Below are 18,283 nucleotides of genomic sequence, written 5' to 3' on the forward strand. Positions count from 1 at the left end.
GGGCCCCCCAAGTACATTTGGAGTCGAACCAGACCCCAAGATACTTGAATGACATAGCATGAGTGATCGGTTTACCCAAAAGTTGAAGCTTTGGTTTTGCTGGTCTATGCTTCCTAGAAAAAACCACCATCTCTGTTTTCTCCGTGGAGAATTCGATCCCTAGCCCAATGGCCCAGGTTGAAAAATTGTTCAAAGTATCTTGTAAGGGTCCTTGCAGGTCGGATTCGTTTGATCCTACGACAGACACCACTCCATCATCTGCAAGTTGTCTTAGGCTGCAATTTTGTGTAAGGCAATTGTCGATGTCGCTTACATAGAAGTTGTACAAAAGGGGGCTTAAACATGAGCCCTGGGGGAGGCCCATGTAAGAGACCCGACTTACTGCCGAATCTCCGTGAGAAAAGTTCAAATGTTTCTCACAAAGCAAGTTATATAACATATTATTCAACAGAGGCGGCAGACCCCGAGAGTGTAATTTGTCTGACAAAACCTCTATTGAAACTGAATCAAAGGCCCCCTTTATGTCCAAGAATACTGAAGCCATTTGTTTTTTTTCGGCGTAAGCCATTTGAATTTCTGAAGAAAGCAACGCAAGACAATCATTCGTCCCCTTGCCCCTGCGGAACCCATATTGTGTATCTGAGAGTAGGCCATTCGTTTCAACCCATCGATCAAGGCGAAACAAGATCATTTTCTCCAACAATTTCCGTATACAAGACAGCATTGCTATTGGGCGGTACGAATTGAAGTCGGACGCGGGTTTTCCGGGTTTTTGAATAGCTATAATTCGCACTTGTCTCCAATCATCTGGAACAATATTATGCTCCAGAAACCGATTGAATAAATTCAACAAGCGATGTTTCGCCACATCAGGGAGGTTTTTTAATAAGTTGAACTTAATTCTATCCGTTCCTGGAGCAGAATTGTTACATGAAAGGAGAGCAAGAGAGAATTCTACCATCGAAAACTCGGAATCAAGATCGCACCTATCTTGTGGTATATCTCGAACAATTTTTTGCACAGGAGCGGAATCGGGACAAACCTTCCGTGCAAAATTAAAAATCCATCGATGTGAATATTCTTCGCTTTCATTCGATGAAGAGCGATTTCTCATGTTTCGAGCCACTTTCCATAATTTTTTCATTGACGTTTCTCGTGACAAACCTCCCACGAAATTTCGCCAATAAGCACGTTTTTTCCCTTTGATCAAGTTTTTAAATTGATTTTCAAGGTCCAAATACGTTTGAAAATTCTCAATGGTTCCACGTTTCCGAAAAGCTTTAAATGCGTTCGATTTATCCTGATAAAGCTTGGAACATTGGCTATCCCACCATGGATTGGGAGGCCTTCGACGAATAGTGGAACCTGGGATGGGTTTCGTTTGAGCGCGAACCGCGCTGTCATATATCAAACGAGAAAGGAAGTTATACTCCTCCAATGGAGGTAAACCATCTCTGGAATTGATGGCTAGAGTAATCGCGTCCGCATATTTTTTCCAGTCAATGTGTCTTGTGAGGTCATATGCCAAATTTATAGATTCAGAAGAATTCGACCCAGTGGTGATGGAAATTTTGATTGGCAAGTGATCACTACCGTTGGGGTCCTGGATTACATTCCACTTGCAATCTAACGATAGTGAATTCGAGCAAAGCGAGAGGTCAAGAGCACTTGGGTTAGCAGGAGGTTTAGGTACACGTGTTGTTTCCCCAGTGTTCAAAACGGTCATATTGAAGCTGTTACAAAGGTCATATATCAACAATGAACGATTGTCGTCGTACTGTTCCCCCCAGGCAGTTCCGTGAGAGTTGAAGTCTCCCAAGATCAATCGTGGCTCAGGAAGGAGTGAGCACATGTCAACAAGTTGATTGCGGCTAACCGCAGCTCTCGGAGGCCAATACAAGCTGACAATACAGAGGTCTTTGCCTCTGATGTTTGCATGACAAGCAACAGCTTCGATCCCTCCAATAGGTGGAAGGTCAATTCGAAAAAATGAGTGGCACTTATTGATACCCAATAGCACCCCTCCGTATCTGTCATCACGGTCCAAGCGTATGATATTAAAATCGTGGAAAGAGAGATCATCTCGCGAAGAAAGCCAAGTTTCGGACAGAGCAAAAACATCACAATTGAAGTTATGAATTAAAAATTTGAATGTATCCAATTTAGGGATAAGACTACGACAATTCCACTGTAAAACAGTGATATCTCCGACCTCTCTATTTAAATTAGACATCAAGAGAGATAATCATTGCAAGGAGGGGCCATGTTTGCATCAATTGTTGCAAAATTGTCTTTAATACTGGAAGCATTGAAATGACAATGGTTCTGATGGAGTCGGAAACATTAAAACACTTGAAGATTTGGTCCAAAAGGTCAGACAACTTTATAAATCCCGATTGGGAAGTTGAACTGGACGGAAAAACAGGGACAGTTGGGGTTTTTGATGTCCCCTCGAGTGCTGGGCCATTCGAAGGTGAATTATTCCCACGGAATCCAGGAGGAACCTGATTTTGCTTGTCCGCTGCACTCGATTTTTTAGGCATGCTAACAGGGGGTATCACCGGAGGGGCTTGTCCTTGAACTTTGGGAGTGGTCACATTTTTGCGCCGGGGATTCCCTTGGAAAATGAACGGTGTGCCCCCGTTAGCTGTGTCCGCTTCTATTTCGTCAACGGGCAACGTGGCGAAGACATTTTGTGTGTTGATTGGTTGTTGTTGTTGGGCCCGTGGAGAAGCGCCCTTTAAAATATCCGCAAAAGTGCGTTTCGAGCGTTCCTTCAAAGAGCGCTTCTGTTTCTCCCAGCGACTCTTGTAAGTTTCACAAACTGAGAGCTCGTGTGGGGATCCCCCGCAATATGGACATTTATGCTCAGTCGCACTGCAGGATTTCCCCTCATGTTGCTCTCCGCAAGTGGCACAGCGCTCCTTGTTGGCACAATAATCTGAAGTGTGACCAACTGACTTGCATTTTTGGCAAGTCATGGGCTTTGGCACGAAGAGTCGCACAGGCAATCTCAATTTGCCCACCATGACGTAGTCAGGTAGAGCGGAACCAGCAAAAGTTACTCGAAACGAGTCTGACGGCGTGAATTTAGTTTTTCCCTCTTCCTGGGATACTTTTCCTAGTTGGCGGCTGTCCAAAATTTTAACACCCACCAACGGGAGTCTTTTAAATTTACCAACTCCTTCTTTTATCATTTCGCACGTCAGACCAGTTTCAGTTACCACCCCCGAGATTTCTACGTCATGGGAGGGCACGTAGACGCGATACTCTAGGGAGAATCTCTCGTCGATCACAATTGCATTCGCGTGTTTCCGATCACTCACGACAACACGCAGTTTGTTCGGTCTAACCTTAGAGATTTCGACCACGGAGGAATATAATCTTGCCAGATCTTTCGAAACCTGAATGACATTAATTGACTTTCCTTTTGGTTTAGGCCGGAAAAAAACAACCCATGGACCAGCTCCAAGTGCATCGTCTGGATAGACCTTGACACGAGGAGAGGAAACAACTGAGGGGGAGGACGAGGTCGATTGTTGAACGGGAGCGGGATCAGTAGGGCTGGGAGGCAAGTTCGGTAGTAGAGCGAAAGCGGGAGCGGGAGATTGAGGGGGCGAGGAGGAAAAGTTTGCCAATTTTCTTGAGGGGGGCTTGTTAAGGTAGATTACCTCTTTCTCTGAAGAGACATCTTCTGAGGGGGGAACGCGTTTAAGCGACTTCCCAGCCCCCGTTGTAGCTAGTGAGGAGGAAACAGTAGTTTCAATCTCCATGTCAACATGACATTCTGCCATTACGGCAGTTATAAAATAATATAATTTTATTTTTTTTTTTGTATTTCTAAACCTAATATATATTATACCTAAATCGCACACCAATGCGAATGAATTGAAACGGTGTCCCAATCGAACCGCGTGGCAATCGCTCGGCACAGATGCAACGGTATATCGCACCAAAACACGATGATGGAATCGATGACGATGCTAAAGCACACACAGCGATGATACGGCACACGCACCGCGTCCGCCGTGGAGGACTTCTTCCTCACGCTGGTAGTGATTGCTGCTCTCCTCACTCGCGCAATAAAGAGAACCCCGTTAGGGCGAAATAACTTCACCAGCCACGAACTGATAACGGTATAATCTCCACTCTATAATAGACGCGAACAAATTTGCGACCGATGTCTTCGGACTGCGCGAGCTGAATCTGATCGCAGGCGTTGATTCGGTCTAAAAGATTTTTTTGCGTCAACTCGTGTGGCACGCATACATCCAGCTTTTTTTGGAATCCAATCTTCTGCAAATGGTTCCAAACGGGTTTATGGTCTATACCCAGTTCCTGGCCAATCGAGCGAGTGCTCACATGCCGGTCTACTTGGATGATTTCAACGATTTTATCGGTTTCCACGACGATTGGCCTACCAGTACGGGGTGTATCTTCGACAGCCACTCAGAGATGCAATCCATCACCGTCAATGTCACAAAAAAGCTGACCATAGTCACTCAATTCCTCTCACGGCACGTGAGAGCCAAATATTCAGTAGTGATACTCACTCTTTTCTTTCTAACACCTAACCAAATGACGGTTGGTTCCAATGCCTCTCACTGCCGATCGCTCTGTTTACAACTTTACGTTACGAGAGCAGTGGTTGTGGCGTATGACGGTAGTAGAAATGTGAGTGATCAGACAGTTCTAATCATTTTTGACAATCGCGACGGTTGTTTAGATCAAGAAAGTGGAGTTAACGGGTGGCTCGTAATTTACACTGTTTAGAAAAGACGTATGAGGAATGGCAAGACGAAAGGTTTGGATTTGTTTATGTTATTACTTACGTTGGTATGGTTACATTTGATTTCGTCGAAGGTATTTGAAGCAGTATAATTAATAAACAGTTGTCGTTGAAAATAGTAACCTAGTAACCTTTATGCATATGCTTCCGCCAGCTGGCTCGGCTAATGTGATATGATTTATTCAGGGAATGCTTTGATCGTGGTACCGACATGGTGCATAATTTGCAGCTTTGTTTTTTGTGCTGGTTCATAACGGCAGTCAACTGTGCCGACGAAACTGTAGCCAATGTTTAGGAAGGAATGAAGGTCTTGTATTATAGAGACTTTAAACTTTTGCAGTTCATTCGTCTCTAGCCTTGAGAAAGGCCCTTTGAAAACTCTACTCTACTCTATTACTCTACTCCAGCGCTACCACCTACGCCCTCTTGCCTTGAGAAAGGCACTCGATCCCTCGCCGTCCAGCTCGTCCAGCAACGATGTTGTCCAGTCGGTGTCCACACAAAGAATGAAATGTTTAGTGTTTTTTGGATACCATCTATGTAAATAAATTCAAACTTACGGGATACGTCCGAACGGCAATTCTGACATTACTTTTTACCTTCCACTTCACTTTCCTTGGTTTAGATTTATTTGTTGAAGTAGAAGTTGTTGTTGTTAGAGATGTCTAAATTTTTGTTTATTCGATTATTGATTAATGGTGGAGCCATTTTTAAATATTCGATTCATTCGAACAATTGTCTTTCAGTATTCGAGTATTTATTTCTTGCAGTTAAAATGAACAAACATTTATAATAAAAAATATTATGGTGTCATAATTTTAAAAGTTATATTAAATATAATTTTCAAATAAACATGGTGCAGCCAAAACCATTATTTGAATGAAATGGTATTTAAGTATATTGATAAATTTACCATTTCATAATTATTTGCGGATCATGAAAATGATCCGATTGAAAACCGACAAGGCGTTTTTTGACGTAGGACTACGTCTTTCATTTCTATACCGGGGTGTTAAATCAAAGTTTCGAAAACGAAAGCGTTACGCCGGAGACCGAGATTTTGAGCGTTAATAGCTCCTAAACAACTGAACGAAATGGTATGATAAACACTTCATTCGAAAGATAAAATGTCTACGCGTTCTATACTTGTTACTTTTTGATCCAAAAACTTGTTTCAATAGTCTTAAAATTGCTTTCTAAACCGGCTATTGAAATCACCAATCGGTATATAAGCGAGCGCCGCTCGGAAATCCACTCAATTCTAATTGAACAGCGATTGGAGCATGTTGTCGCTGTTGTGGTGAAGCTCTTCGTTTATCATGAAAGCGCTGATGAACGGTGTCACCAAGAGCCTGTTTGTGCACCTTAGGCCAGACATGAATCCATCAGGAGGAGAGTGATGCCACAAACGGTTCCCCGGGAAGATCCCGAAGCAGCCGCTACACACACACACATACACGCGCGGAATTCTTTCCGTTTGCATGCCATTCAGCATCGAGAATGATCCGGAAAATAATCTGCCAGTTCCTCTGGGAATTTAAAAATACATTCATGTGAAACAGTTTATTTGAATGTTTTCTATCCATGTAACACTGTGATCAAATATGTTTCAATCAAGTGCTATTAACAGATGGTTATCGAGTTAGCATAAACCACTGGTGGGCTTCCAGTATCGAGGAAAATGTGGAAATATCTAATCGTTACTGAAAATAATCTGCCAGTTCCTCTAGGAATTTAAAATTACATTCATGTGAAAGAGTTTATTTGAATGTTTTCTATCCATGTAACACTGTGACCAAATACATTTGGTTTTGTGATTTTTTAAACAATCGCAATTAACAGGATAGCTTCTGAAGATTATTCTTCCCCATCAGTAGGATATTTTCGTATCCAATATTGGATGCATAAAACCTTGTACCTCCAACGTAACGCTCTCATTTTCGAAGTCCCCCAAATATTCATTTATTCATTCATTCAGAATGGATTCAGATTCAACTTCAAACAAAGGATCACTGAATCAACGATAGTTCTACGTCACCATTGCGGTTATACCATAGATATAACCCACTTTCTGTTTTTTATTTAGAGTTATGCCTTACCAGAACTATTGAAGTTTAGTTAATAAACGTTAGATGAACACAAAAATTTTATTTTTTATAAAAGAAAATTGCGATCTCAAAGAATCGCTCAAAAATCATCCACTTCCATTGAGGCTTTATTGAGAAACTTCTTATACAGTGTTACAAACTGCGCCACGAACACGTCCAGATGGAATATATGTTTGCTTCCTTGCTGCATCCAGTGTTCATAATGCCCGGCAAAATTCAATGTTTGCGTCTTCAGACTCATATCGCAATTTTTAACCAGATTCGGTACCAATCCAAGGATTATAACATTCGATGGAACGCCTTGAAATAGCAGCTCGTATAGCCGTTCGCTCACCCCCTCCAGCTTCTGTGGACTTTGTTCGAGGACAATCTGATTGGCGGTTTCTCGATGGAATATTTGCCAGTCAATTTTCGGTACTTCTTAGTTGACCGTGAACGGTTATTGTTGTACCTTGCAAGCTTCCAGCATGAGGATAGCGTAATTCTTTTCTCCGAAGGAATGTGCTGAAATGCAAATAGTGTTGTTATATTCAAGAAACAAACAAATGACAATATTACATTCAAAATTTTAAGAATATCCTCCTGAGATAGAGCCGGCTCCCTTATTCCCAAGCAACGACTTCTCACCGCGGGAATAACCCGCGAAGTAGAATTGGCGCACAAAATCAATCTGCACCTAGACACATACTTTTCAATGGTTCTTCTCAGCGCATCCTGGGTATCATTGGTCAGCTAACCACGGACAAGACGAGTCTCATATTCACTCTACCCGCTGGGATCAATTTGATTGATCAAATCCGACACGACCACCTTGTCATATATCCCGGTAACCGATGAATTCAACTCGATGTGGTAATTACTGCTGATGGTACTGATTTTCACCTTCCGGTTCGAGGGCGATGTGAAGTTTAATATTTCATCACCTCCAGATATGCCAGATGATTTTTTTTTTAAATCTTCGACAAAAATCTGAAATGTTGATGAAATCTGAGATGCAGATACTTTTGTAACCGCGAGAAGAGCAAAGTAATGTTTGAAAAAAGGGGTTTTAAGCGCAGGGAATCAAGTCATAAAGAGAAGAAATACCATATCCCTACAGTCTGCAACTGAAAATATAAGTTTGCAACAGGATAGACAGGACATTACATATCAGTAAAATTGCGAACATGTCTGCAGATTTAGTATCCTTGCAATGATGAGAAACAAATTTGGTAAAAAAATCGAAGTCGAACGGGTTACAAAATACATCATTTTGCTAATTTCAAACCCGATCGGGAGCCGGAATAGATGGGATACGCAAGACATGTTATTCCACAAACTAAGTACTAATACAAATGACACGTGTATTACTACGTAGAGTCGGCGAAGTGCCGCTAAAAACGTTAAGGCCGTCTGAAAAGTTGAAAAGAAAATACATACCTGAAAACACAATATTCTTCAAATTGTATTTAAAATGAAACTGTATATTCACATCTGGCATCCCTAGTCACGAAGAACGAACACAAAGAGGCGCATGTTGTGAATATCGCCAAGCACCAAACCATCAGCTAGACTTTTGAGTGTCGCACTATTCTGACATTTCAGCGACAGGACACTCACCAAGGAGCTCGGATTTCTACTGTCAAGTAGAAGTTCACCATGCGTTAGTGTTGTGATAATATTCTTCTCACACTATTGGACTGCTTTTGGGATGGTCACCAAAGATAATCGTAGTACAAAATTTGTTGATTATCTTTGTGTGAGTACCATCACTTGATTCTCACGACAAATCGCAGCTCTGCAGCCACTACACCAGAACGAAATCGATCAAAACAACGCTGTGCTGTGCGAATCGTTACAGTATCGGGTCCAGGAACTACACGATTTTTTTCGCCCGCCTCGTTGCAGTGTTACCTCGCAGGTAGTAGAAACGTAAAATATGGCGAATTACTTGCTTGGTAGACTCTATCTTTGACGCGCTATAACTTGAGACTGAAAAGGACAATCACAACACTGTCAAAACGACACTTGTAGCACAGATCGTCGGCTTTTAATAGCCGTATAGTATGACCCGATGTGATAAGTACAACACAAGATATGTTTAAGTGTTGCCATATATTGACAATATACGACATTTCTTTTCCCCCAACCCAATATATGAAAATGGAGTGATGTCTGTCTGTCTTTCTGTCTTTCTGTCTTTCTGTTTGTCTGATTCTTATGGACTCGGAAACTACTGAAACTACTACTGAACTGAAGATTTTCGGATTTTTGTTTTGTCGAGAGGTCAATTGTTCGCGTTTACATAATCACATCACTTACCGCAGTGGATCCTGATTTTTCTTAACCATTCCCACTAACAACTAGCCCTTCCTTGGTAAACGCTAGGGAACCACGCTAGGCGACCCTTCTGGCCTTCGGGCGGCGAATATCATACTAACATTCCTTTCCTTCCCCTGGTGACTGTAAGGACGTGACCGGGTCGTTATTGACCATTTAAAGCTCGAATCACCGAAAATTGCACAACGAAAATGCTAGTCTCAAGCGTCATTCTGTGTGTTCTTTGAGCAATTTGGTTGGTTCAGGTCAATCACGGAGAGCAACTACGAATTGTATAGTCTACCCACGCTCAAACTCAAGCTTATTCGTGCTAGAGTGCTAGATTCGAGATGGATTCAACTACTTCCCTAATATTTGAGCTAACTAACGTTCAATAACAGGTATTTATTACCATCAATAGAAGCTTAGACAGACACTTTTTATCCGACAAAAGTTTTGCATCACATCAGAACGTACAGTCCATGTGAAATAATGATGATGTTGTATGCGTATCGCACATAACGCTTAATTGTTAAATGTGGTAAAACACGAATGATCGTAAGAACCTACTGTATATGTGACGGCAGTGAACGCCTTCCAAAAACAATAAATAAGCCTTCAACATTTCGGAAAAAAAGCTATTTTCCCTTATCACATCACCTTCCGAAATGAAACCTCAAAATTCATTAAACACTTGTTCTTGTTTTTTAAATCTCTTCCATGAAATCACGACCCGGTGCACCTACAACACTTCAACGACATCGATGAAATCCCTCGTCCGCAGTTCCTCCAAACATACTGGACATCGAGAGCACACCCTCCTCGGTGGCTGTGCGGGAAAACCAGAACATCAACATGACATGTCGAGCCGATGGTTTTCCCACGCCAAAGATCATCTGGCGACGCGAGGATGGCCAAAGCATCACAGTCGAGCGCAAAAAGAAAGGTAAGATGTGTACGGTCACAACCCGACGGGAAATGGCTTCATGGGACACGCTTCGAACATAACTACATATAGAATGAGTTTCTGTCGCTGGCAGCAGCATCATCATCATCAGCTCTGCTAACTATTAGGTGCAGTTCCACAAATGGCTCCCTATTTGGGAGTGTTTCTCGCAACAAAAACTCAATATATCGTTTGGAGGAGGCGTCACCAAATGTGTGCGATATACCCGATTGGACGCGACCCCAAACATCATCATCATCATCATTATCGCCACCATTGACGCCGTCATTATTTTTCTCATCTGACTGCTCTTGAACAAAACGATCGAAGATAAATCGATTTTTGATTGTTTTAGAAGACACACAAGAGTTCGCCCAACATCGTATATCATAAATGTGTTGTTGGTGGGTGGAGCACATGGAAACTGTATCGTGTCTACAACTTCTTGGGAGTGTTGCATCACATCACATATGAGGAATATTCATGCTGCAAGCATGCTGAGATAAACACAATTCAATCGAAAGTTCATCAAGTGATAAGGCCTTGTTCGACAGTGTCACTCAGTCTGACATTCATGTTGGCTGAATGTACAGCTTCCTTCGATTATTTTGCATCATTTGCGCAATCGATAATGTGCGGTCTAGCGGAAACGGTTCCTGTCTAGCGAACCCACCAGACACGGATGTATTTTCTAAACATACGTTGAGTGGCACACTAGTGCGCCTTGTCGGATTGTCAGATTTATTGTATTTTCAAGCCCCAACCGAATAAATATTCCCCTAGAAGTTCGTCTCTAGTTCAACATCCATTATTCCGCGACTCAACACACATAAACCGGGAAAATGATCCGTACTTTCAGGACCAACCGAACGTGCCTCAGTAGTGCTATATTTTGTACGCCTTTCCACTCGCACTATTATTACAATTTACGGCACACCGAAGACAGTAACGATACGATACACCCACGAAGCAATTTCACCAACTGGCCACACATACATTCTGTTTCTCGAGCACAACAAGCACAATAATTTCACATACGAAAAGAGCAAAAGTTTTCCATCGCATATCTAAAGGCCCTTCCCCACCACCTCACCACCCTTTGGGGTTGCCGGAAGTGCAAAAATGTGAAAACATTTCCTCAACTTTCGGTATGTCTGCAAGATGTGCATCCACTGTGAGACATGGTAAAATCTGGAAATATTGGCGGCGCATTTATCCTACACGCCACACTTTTCTCCTCTGCCATATAACGATTATAATGGCGAAAAGTAAAAAAGATTTTCGCCGCCCGTTTTCCGAGGCGATTTTCCTTTATGTCACGACTTGCAAACGGACTTGCAATGGTGGTGGTGCTCCCCGCTCCCCGCAGAGGAGCTCAGCTCGTTCAGTTTTAATTACTTTCCAATTGCCATGAAGCTGAATTGTTTTCAATTATTTTCTGAAAAATTGCACTCGGCCATAACGGAGCGGTGGCGGCGAGTCATAAAATATTTAATGAGAAAAGTTGGATGGACGCTAGTTTGTCAGTTGCGAGATTAATGCTGGCAAAAGTGCAATGGACAAAGAGCGGTGGGTTCGTTCTTTTTGTTGTGGGTCGGCACACGCGTTTAACCCTCTGCGAGGCACTACTCTGCTTGAAATGTTTGCGGAAAGAAGCACACAATTTTGTGAGATATGCAAAAATCTCAAAACATATGAATACATTGGGGCCAGTATTCTGTAGATCGAGACAAACATTACACGAGTATAACAGAAATGACATTGTAGAGTAATTCGACTGGCTCCACCACTTGGAAGATACCTCATCTATCGAGTCATGTTTTTGACGTAGGACTACGTTTTACATTAAGGGTGCCAAATCAGAAAACAGGTCACGTTTTTATGGAATAAAGTTAACGTTAATAACTATTTTTGCGGATTTTAACAATTTGCATACCAATCGAATCGGGAATTTTCTAAGATTTGTTTTATATGCTACTAGCTGTCCCGGCAACTTCATCCCGCCCAAAATTTATTTTTCATTAACAATACCTCCAAACATTCAAGTTTTCTTACTTACAATCATGAGTCCAATCGTAGAACTGGTCATTGATTCGTCTTCTAATTGACCCTTTACAATTTACTTTTAATATAAATTTTCTAGGACTTGTATTAAAATTCGTCATTATAATATCAGATTATTTTCAGACACAATTCTCGTTCAAGATTTTTCAATCACTTGTAAATAACATGTTTATCCGTTACATCGAATAAATGTTTGATATAGAAAATATGATGGAATGAAGATAGCCCTAAATCGGATAATTCTTCCTTCGAGTTTTGCTCTTATCAACACATTCGGCGATGCATTTTTATTTATATAGATAGAAGAAGACATAGGAGTGCGTTTTATCACATTAAAATCCATTTCAACATTCGAACAAAAATCAATTTCGTTGGCGCAAACATCAAACGTAGCCGCATCAGTACATTTCATTAATGGTTGTGGATAGTTGAAAAAGTCGGCCAAATAACCCTGTCACCCTTACTCAAAGATTTATTTATGTTGCATCAGTTATGGAAAAGTTTCATGAAGACAAATAATTTTATGCCAAATTTTGACAGTTGAACAAAATTTTTAAAATGGTTTCATATCAAAAACAACGAAATAATATTAAATTTACTCACAGTAACTTCTTCGTACGATAGACGTTCCGTCACATGGCACTGAACGATTACCTCTTGGCTTCAAACGAATAACCTTCCAACTTACTGCCTATGGAATTTAGAAATTTTGCCTTACTCTTTTTAAATTTTTAACACACTGATAGATATTTTTCATTATATCCCCCTACACTTCAAGCATATATTCGCTGAACTAAATGTTAGTTTTTTTCGTATTTATTATTCCTATTTTGGTCCACTGGTTCGTTTTTTCTTCTTTTTGTATTTCTGGTATGGGACTGGACACTAACAGATTTTAGATAATTTGATTTCTTCATAACTACATTATGTCAGCCAGTCCACTGTCGGCCGAATCGTGTCCACACTCACCTGCGGGAACTGTTGGGAGAGGACCAATAAGCAACAGTCGGTCACGTGCTTCACGACAGGAATCTCCCTAATTTCTCTCTACTGGTGTCAAACCACCATAAAAACATTTATTGCATCCTAAAACCTCCACATGCAAAATTTGGTTCCATTTGCTTGATTAGTTCTCGAGTTATGCAGAAATTTATGTTTGATTTCTATGGCATCAGCTGATTGAGTCTATAAGCATCAGTGCTGCCCATTATCCACTCGCTTGGGAAGCGCTTGTGAAGCGATACGCTAATGAGTATTTACTCAAAAAGCGTCATCTTCAAGCTTTGTTTGTCGGTTCCCGAATGAAGAAGGAATCCGCTTTAATTTTATATGATACTGTGGACAATTTTGAAAGACACGTTAAAATTTTTGGGCAATTGGGTGAGCCAACTGACTCGTGGAGTGCTATACTGGAGCATCTTTTATGTACGCGCCTCCATGATGAGACATTGAGAGCGTGGGAGGATCACGCCTCTACATTAGAAAAACCAACCTACCAATGTTTGATTGATTTTCTCCAACGTCGCATGCGTGTACTGGAATCAATATCCGTCAACAACCAACATTCACCGAAAGTTTCCGTCAGTTATGATCCGCTTCCAAAATCGTCCACCCACACTAGAGTATTTTCCAATGCTGCCGTCGATGAAGTTCCGATGAAGTGTTATGCCTGCGATCAACGTCATCCTCTTGTGAAGTGCTATAAATTTGCACGAATGTCCACCGTTGACAAATTGAAGCTAGTGAACTCCAAACGCATCAGCATTAACTGTTTCCGTGCCAATCATTTTGCAAGGCAATGCACGTCCAACTCTAGTTGCCGAATTTGCAAGAAACGTCACCACCCGCTTCTGCACCCTGCTTTCACTGAATATTCCAACGATCAGATTCCGTCCACTACCAAAAGTGTTCCCAGATCATATGCTCAAACGAACGTCACAACCTCCGATGAGAATGCCATTCTCTCAGCCACTGCTGCAACGAATAATTCCGCTGAAGTACGCAGCTTTCCTCCGCATGCTAGTAGTAGAAACATTTTTATGTTGACTGTAGTACTTGTTATCGTCGATCGCTATGGAAAAGAGCATTGCACGCGCATTGCTTGATTCAGCGTCCCAACCAAACATCGTTTCTGGAAGAATGGCCCAAATTTTACGACTGAAGCGAAAGAAGGTGAACGTAATGATCCACGGCGTGGGCGATAAGCCACAGCAAGCACGTGATTCTGTTTCCACGCAAATACGATCTCGAAAAGAGAATTTTGAGTTAGACGTAGATTTCCTCATACTGGAAAAAGTGACGTTCAGTTTACCCAGCAAAAATGTTTCCATAACAAATTGGAACATTCCGAAAAATCTATTCCTCGCTGATCCTACTTTTCACAAATGCTCAGGAATAGACATGATAATTGGAAACGAACATGTCTCTTCTTGTTTTAAGACCGCTACAAAGATTCAGCTTTCAAAATCCCTTCCATTACTAGTCGAAAGTGTCTTCGGTTGGATAGTCTCAGGTAGTGCGGATATTCCCGGATCTGCTGACGAAATTCAACATTCCACAACAGCGGTGTCGCTTGTATCCCTTAAGTATGGAAAGATTTTGGGAAATCGAGGAGTTGCCCAAGAAATCCATTTATTCCAAAGAAGAGAACGAATGCGAAATACAATACGCAGCTACTGTTTCCAGAAACAACTGTGGACGATACATCGTGCGCCTCCCTCGACATTCCGACTTTTACGATAAGATTGGTGAATCAAAATCCGCTGCTATACGACGATTGAAGTATCTGGAAAAGAGATTGTATCAAAATCCTGAGCTTAAACACGAATACTGCAAATTTATGAATGAATACGTTTCCCTGGGCCACATGCGACCAATGAAAATTCCTCCAAAAACTGCTACCTTCCCCACCATCCCGTGATCAAGGAGTCCAGTACTACTACGAAGACTAGAGTAGTATTCGATGGTTACGCTAAAACCTCCAGTGGATATTCTCTAAATAAAGCGCTACTAATAGGTCCAATTGTGCAAGATGATCTCCTATCCATAGTACTACGAATCCGCACGTTCCCTATCGGTATAGTGGCCGACATAGAGAAAATGTATCGTCAAGTACTGGTACACTCCGACGATACTCCGTTCCAACGCATACTTTGGCGTTTCGAAGGAAGCGATCCCAATCCGAAAAATTATTCAAGATTGCCTTAGCATGGGTTCCCTCTCATTGCTCGATTCTGGGGAATGAGAAAGCGGACTCGCTAGCTAAGGTGGGCGCACACTTTTTGAGAGGCAAATTGCCTATAATTAATTTTTTTCAGATTCCTCGTCAGCATACACTCATTAGTTGGCAGCGCATGTGGAGTGAAGATGAGTTCGGTCGTTGGTTACACACGATTATCCCTAAGGTCTCGACGAGTGCTTGGTTTAAGGGATTGAATGTAGGTCGTGATTTCATTCGCGTGATATCTCGGCTCATGTCCAATCACTACAACCTAAACGCGCATCTCTATCGCATTGGGCTCGCAGCAAACAATCTTTGTGATTGTGGCGATGGCTACCACGACATCGAGCATGTTGTCTGGTCGTGTATCCGGTTCCATGCTGCTCGCTCTCAGCTCTCTAGAGCACTGAGAGCACAAGGCAGACAATCGGATATCCCCGTCCGGGATATCTTAGGTAGCCGTGATCCTGATCTTCTGCTTCATCTATACCTGTTCCTCAGAAACGCCGATGTCAACGTTTAATGATGTTTCCTTCGTTGTGTCCCTGTGTCATATCCCTGCTATCCGATCTATAAACTTTTACTTAGTCGCGGCAATACATACACACACTCTTTACAGATATACGGGCCAAAGGTTGTGCAGTCCACTGATGATTCAACAAGAGCCAAAGGTTGTACCGCTCATGACAACTCTACACGAACTGATGATTGCGCCGGCTAGTGACCATTCTATCCTGGATTCCTCGAGTCGAGAAAGACGCACCACGCTAGATATGGGGTACATACTAGGGGGGCGTTGCTGATTAATGGTCAGCTGCATCCCAATAGGAAGTATCCCGTGTCGGACACACGTACAGAGCATTGGAGACAGCAACATCCCAATTACGAGAACACTTGTAAAGGGTGTGTCACATCAAATTGCATCACGGAAAAAACGCTGTAGAAATTCGCCCAGTAGACCGATCCTTTTGAAAATTTTAGACAGTAAAATAAAAACTATTAAACAACTTTTGGCATTTTCTTTTTATTCATACTTCGAGCCCAAGCCCGTATGCTCGCACATTCCTCTTTACCCCGTCCATAAGGTTCTGTACAAGGTCAGGTTGTAGTTTTTTTGAACAGAAATCCATTTTCTCTTGAAGTCCGCCTCCGATTTGACAACTTTTGGGTTCTTCCGGAGGGCCTGCTTCATAATCGCCCAATATTTCTCTATTGGGCGAAGCTCCGGCGCGTTGGGCGGGTTCATTTCCTTTGGCACGAAGGTGACCCCGTTGATTTCGTACCACTCCAACACGTCCTTTGAATAGTGGCACGAAGCGAGATTCGGCCAGAAGATGGTCGGGCCCTCGTGCTGCTTCAATAGTGGTAGTAAACGCTTCTGTAGGCACTCCTGCCCGTTTACCGTGCCGGTCATTACGAAGGGGGCGCTCCGCTTTCCGCAAGAGCAGATCGCTTGCCACACCATGTACTTTTTGGCAAACTTGGATAGTTTCTGCTTGCGAATCTCCTCCGGAACGCTGAATTTGTCCTCTGCGGAGAAGAACAACAGGCCCGGCAGCTGACGAAAGTCCGCTTTGACGTAGGTTTCGTCGTCCATTACCAGGCAATGCGGCTTCGTCAGCATTTCGGTGTACAGCTTCCGGGCTCGCGTCTTCCCCACCATGTTTTGCCTTTCATCGCGGTTAGGAGCCTTCTTTACCTTGTATGTACGCAGGCCCTCCCGCTGCTTGGTCCACTGGACGAATGAACTTGACAAATTCAGCTTATTGGTGACATCCCGGACCGAACTTCTCGGATCACGTCTAAACTGCTTAACTACGCGCTTGTGATCTTTTTCACTGACAGAGCATCCATTTTTGCCGTTCTTCATCTTCCGGTCGATGGTTAGGTTCTCGAAGTATCGTTTTAGTACTCTGCTGACCGTGGATTGGACGATTCCCAGCATCTTACCGATGTCCCGATGTGACAACTCCGGATTCTCGAAATGAGTGCACAGGATTAATTCACGACGCTCTTTTTCGTTCGACGACATTGTTCCAAATTTACGAAAAATTGACAGTGAAGCATGGCCAACGTGATCTATACACTCTTATCTGATTATAAGCGAAAGCTGAAGATATAATTCCTAAAAATTAAATTTCTACAGCGTTTTTTCCGTGATGCAATTTGATGTGACACACCCTTTAATACTAACCTCGAGCCGACCGCGAGTAATCGGTTACATATTACTAACATAGATAATAAGAAAAACTGTCAAAATATTGAACTCCGGCCCCGTCAGGCTAACGTCATATGAGCCTTGATAAAAATATATATTTTGGAGAAAAAAAAGCGATCCCATCCAAGCATTCGAGCTCAAGACCGTAACCTATGGTCTAACTCCATCGTCGTTCCTTGCCACGCGAACGTTAGTCCAACTAGCTGATGATAAAGGTGCAAATTATTCGCTGGCTGATCAAGCTATCAGAAAGGGTTTCTATGTTGACGATTTCATCGGAAGAGCTCAGTCGATAGAAGAAGCAATCCAATTGAGAAGTGAACTTGATGAACTACTGGCTAAAGGAGGATTCAATCCCCGCAAATGGACATCCAACATTCTCGATGTACTGAATGGCTTATCGGAGGACCAAATCGGCATACAATCATCCGTACGATTCGACAAAGATGAGACCGTTAAAACATTGGGAATCTGCACATAACCAACACAACGTTGGAATACACACCAAACGATCAATCCTTTCCGAAATTTCCCGCCTGTACGATCGTTTGGGATTTATTTCGCCAATAGTCATCCGTGGTAAAATTATTATGCAACTTTTTTGGTTGGAATGCTCTGGGTGGGACGAAGAAGTACCGAA

The 18,283-nt window shown here is 42.3% G+C and overlaps 1 protein-coding gene across 1 annotated transcript in view; it reads left to right on the forward strand.

Moving 5' to 3' along the window:
• LOC129764582 (lachesin) overlaps positions 1-18,283 on the forward strand; it is a 364,995-nt gene that overhangs the window by 312,703 nt on the left and 34,009 nt on the right. The window contains exon 5 of the mRNA XM_055763793.1: positions 9,980-10,141. Coding sequence (XP_055619768.1) covers positions 9,980-10,141 — 162 coding nt within the window. The remainder of the gene's footprint in view (positions 1-9,979; positions 10,142-18,283) is intronic.

The sequence above is a fragment of the Toxorhynchites rutilus genome, chromosome 2, assembly GCF_029784135.1.
Source record: "Toxorhynchites rutilus septentrionalis strain SRP chromosome 2, ASM2978413v1, whole genome shotgun sequence".
NCBI classification, from domain to species: Eukaryota; Metazoa; Arthropoda; class Insecta; order Diptera; family Culicidae; genus Toxorhynchites; species Toxorhynchites rutilus.